The sequence below is a fragment of the Hevea brasiliensis genome, chromosome 15 (genome assembly GCF_030052815.1).
Source record: "Hevea brasiliensis isolate MT/VB/25A 57/8 chromosome 15, ASM3005281v1, whole genome shotgun sequence".
Taxonomy (NCBI): Eukaryota; Viridiplantae; Streptophyta; class Magnoliopsida; order Malpighiales; family Euphorbiaceae; genus Hevea; species Hevea brasiliensis.
In genome coordinates, this window is record NC_079507.1 from 68655895 (window position 1) to 68659058 (window position 3164).

Below are 3164 nucleotides of genomic sequence, written 5' to 3' on the forward strand. Positions count from 1 at the left end.
TGAAGGAACGGAAGCGTGAAAAACACAAGTTTATATAATTGAATTCAAAAAATTTCACCTAGGGTCAAATGCACCATGCAAAATTTATTTTTATCTATTTGATTTCAATGATAAACAATATATTAAAACTCTTTTAATATGTTTTTGGATCTGTATTTGCCATTTAAGATTTTAAAATTAATTAGATTAATTTTAAAACCCTGGATTAAATCAAGAACGATTACACTAACCTCTTGATGCACCGCAAATGTCTGCGCTTTGAGATTTGTCTTCAGACACTAAATGTTGTCCCTCTAGCTTGTCCACACTAAGAACACCTATGGTAGCCCTTGAACAGCTTCTAAAGCTTTTTCTATTAATTAGAAATTCAAGTTCTGCCTTTTAAGAGATTAGAGATGTAAACAGGACACTAGAAATAATTTCTAGTGTTCTTAATTCAAGAGATTGATGGCTAATCTCTTTGAATTGATGAGAGATGAAGAAGAATAGATGAAGAGCCTCAAAATGGCGTGACAAAGGAGAGGAGTGGCTGCTGGTTGTCTTTCTTTTTCATAACAACACTTATATAGCTAGGTTAACATATTAAACCCTTGCCACATGTCACCCTTTGATTAGCTCTAGCTTTAAGTGACCCAATCACATTGTGACAAGTGTCAAACCTATATTTAATCTTGATTTTAATTATCTTACATGATTAAAAAATATTTGTTAAGCTTATGTGTAATCCCATGTGTCACCATCTCATGGTGCCACGTGTCACACTGTGAAATGACCAAAATGCCCCTGTGTCTTAATTTTGAGTTCTTAACCCAAAATAATTATTTTTCTTCTTCTAATTTATATCAAATATAAATTAATTAATTAATCTCTATAAATTAATTTCTTATTAATTAAATTCATATTTAAACACTTTAAATATAAATTTAACTTATACTATACATCCAATAATTTAGATTTAGTTTCAAGTCATGCTAGGGACTTTACAATTTAATTGCAAACCAAACCTATTTAATTAAGCAATTAAACTCTTTAATTAATTAATTAAATCATATTTAAATAGGTGACAACTTGTGTATGTGTGTGACTTACTAGACTCATCACTAATTGGCAATGAGACATGATATCAACTCTTAATATCATCAGAACTCTTTCTTACCATAAATGATTTCTCTAAATCATTTTATGAACCTCATAGACCATGGTTAGCACCTAGCATAGCATGCCATGGCCACCCAATTAGCAATAAGGTTTACCTTAAATGAACCTATAATCATATGTTACCATGCACTAGAATCTCTCTGTTACAAAATCCCAACTCAAGCTGGAGTAATGGTTTATGTCAAACTCCATTTGCTATGAATATTATGTTCTCTTTTAATTCCAGTTCTTGATTAAAAAGATTTTCTCATCAGAAACTCTTTTCTGAATAAATCTATATGTCCTGGCCAGGAACTTAAAACATCAAGAACAATTAAATGAACATAGGATTTTATCTCTATTTACTTAGAGGAACAGATTCCATCTTGATCAACACCTACCTCCATATATAACTATTAGGAGCCAACAGATGCCCATATACCCATACATAGTACAAGTATGAAAGCAGTATCAAACTCAAACTACCTATATAAAAGATAACTGTGCTATCTCAGGTCTAAAGATTATATGCACTGATATGATTTATGACAAAACATTAACAAGAGTAAACTCCATGTGCTTGTCATAAGTGTCACTGGTTCAGCCTACTTATCATTTATAAGTGCCTATCATGTTTGTTATATGATATGAGACTCACCATTCCATCTTATTTATATCTCATATAAATAACTTGGGAACAAATATGAATACAATCTTTCTGGATAAGTCATGTCCTTATTATAAAGTATCCTCGATTGTGAACCTATTTATGATACTTTGTGCTAAAAATATTATCACTCATATTCTTAACAACTTAAGAATAATATTTCTAACAAAATATCAATGGACCTTTTCTATTACACATAAATATATTATGTAAACGGAAAAGTGGAAATGCCTTTTATTAATAAAAATATGTACAAGATACATACTAAATGATATGCTCTAGGGCATACTACTAACAATCTCCCACTAGCACTAGAGCCATTCATTACAATATCTTAGACCTATCTTCTCAAGATGTCGGTCTAACTGAGTCTGTGACATAGGCTTAGTGAATGGATCAGCTGGATTTTCAGCTGATGCTATTTTCTGCATGGCTACATCGCCTCGCCCAACTATTTCTCTGATAATGTGGTAGCGCCTTTCTATATGTTTGGATTTCTGGTGAAACCTTAGTTCCTTAGCCTGTATGACTGCTCCATTGTTGTCACAGTGTAGTGGAACTGCTGACTCAATGGAAGGAACTATTGTAAGTTCTGTCACGAACTTCTTTATCCAAACAGCTTCCTTTGCAGCATCTGATGCAGCAATATACTCAGCCTCTGTAGTGGAATCTACAGTCGTGCTCTGTTTGGAACTCTTCCAACTGACTGCACCTCCATTACAAATGAACACATATCCAGAGGTAGACTTTTTATCATCGATATCTGATTGGAAATCAGAATCAGTATAACCATCCAATTGCAAGTCTCCACCTCCATAAATCAAGAATAAATCCTTAGTTCTTCTCAAGTACTTAAGGATATTCTTGACAACTATCCAATGTTCCAAACCTGGATTGGATTGATACCTGCTAGTCAAACTAACAGCATATGCGATATCCGGCCTAGTACACAACATTGCATACATTAAACTTCCAATAGCCGAAGCATATGGAATCCTGGCCATCTTATCTCTTTCTTCAGGTGTCTTTGGAGACATCTCTTTAGAAAGGTGGATACCATGTCTCACTGGTAACAATCCTCTCTTGGAATCAAGCATGTTAAACCTCTTTAACACCTTTTCCAAGTATAGACTTTGGGATAAACCAATTATTCTTTTCGCTCTATCTCTATAGATGCGAATCCCAAGAATATAGGTTGCCTCCCCTAAGTCTTTCATGGAGAATATATTTGACAACCATACCTTTATAGTTGTCAACATACCTGTGTCATTACCCATCAACTGTATGTCATCAACATATAAGACAAGGAAAGTGATAGCACTATCACTAACCTTCTTATATACACATGGCTCATCCTCAT

General features: G+C 33.5%; 1 protein-coding gene across 1 annotated transcript in view; it reads right to left on the reverse strand.

Moving 5' to 3' along the window:
• Positions 1-1591: 1591 nt before the first annotated feature.
• LOC131174114 (cytochrome P450 71D9-like) overlaps positions 1592-3164 on the reverse strand; it is a gene marked incomplete at its 3' end in the record, with an annotated part of 8635 nt that continues 7062 nt past the window's right edge. The window contains exon 5 of the mRNA XM_058137176.1: positions 1592-1613. Within this exon, the coding sequence (XP_057993159.1) occupies positions 1592-1613 (22 nt within the window). The remainder of the gene's footprint in view (positions 1614-3164) is intronic.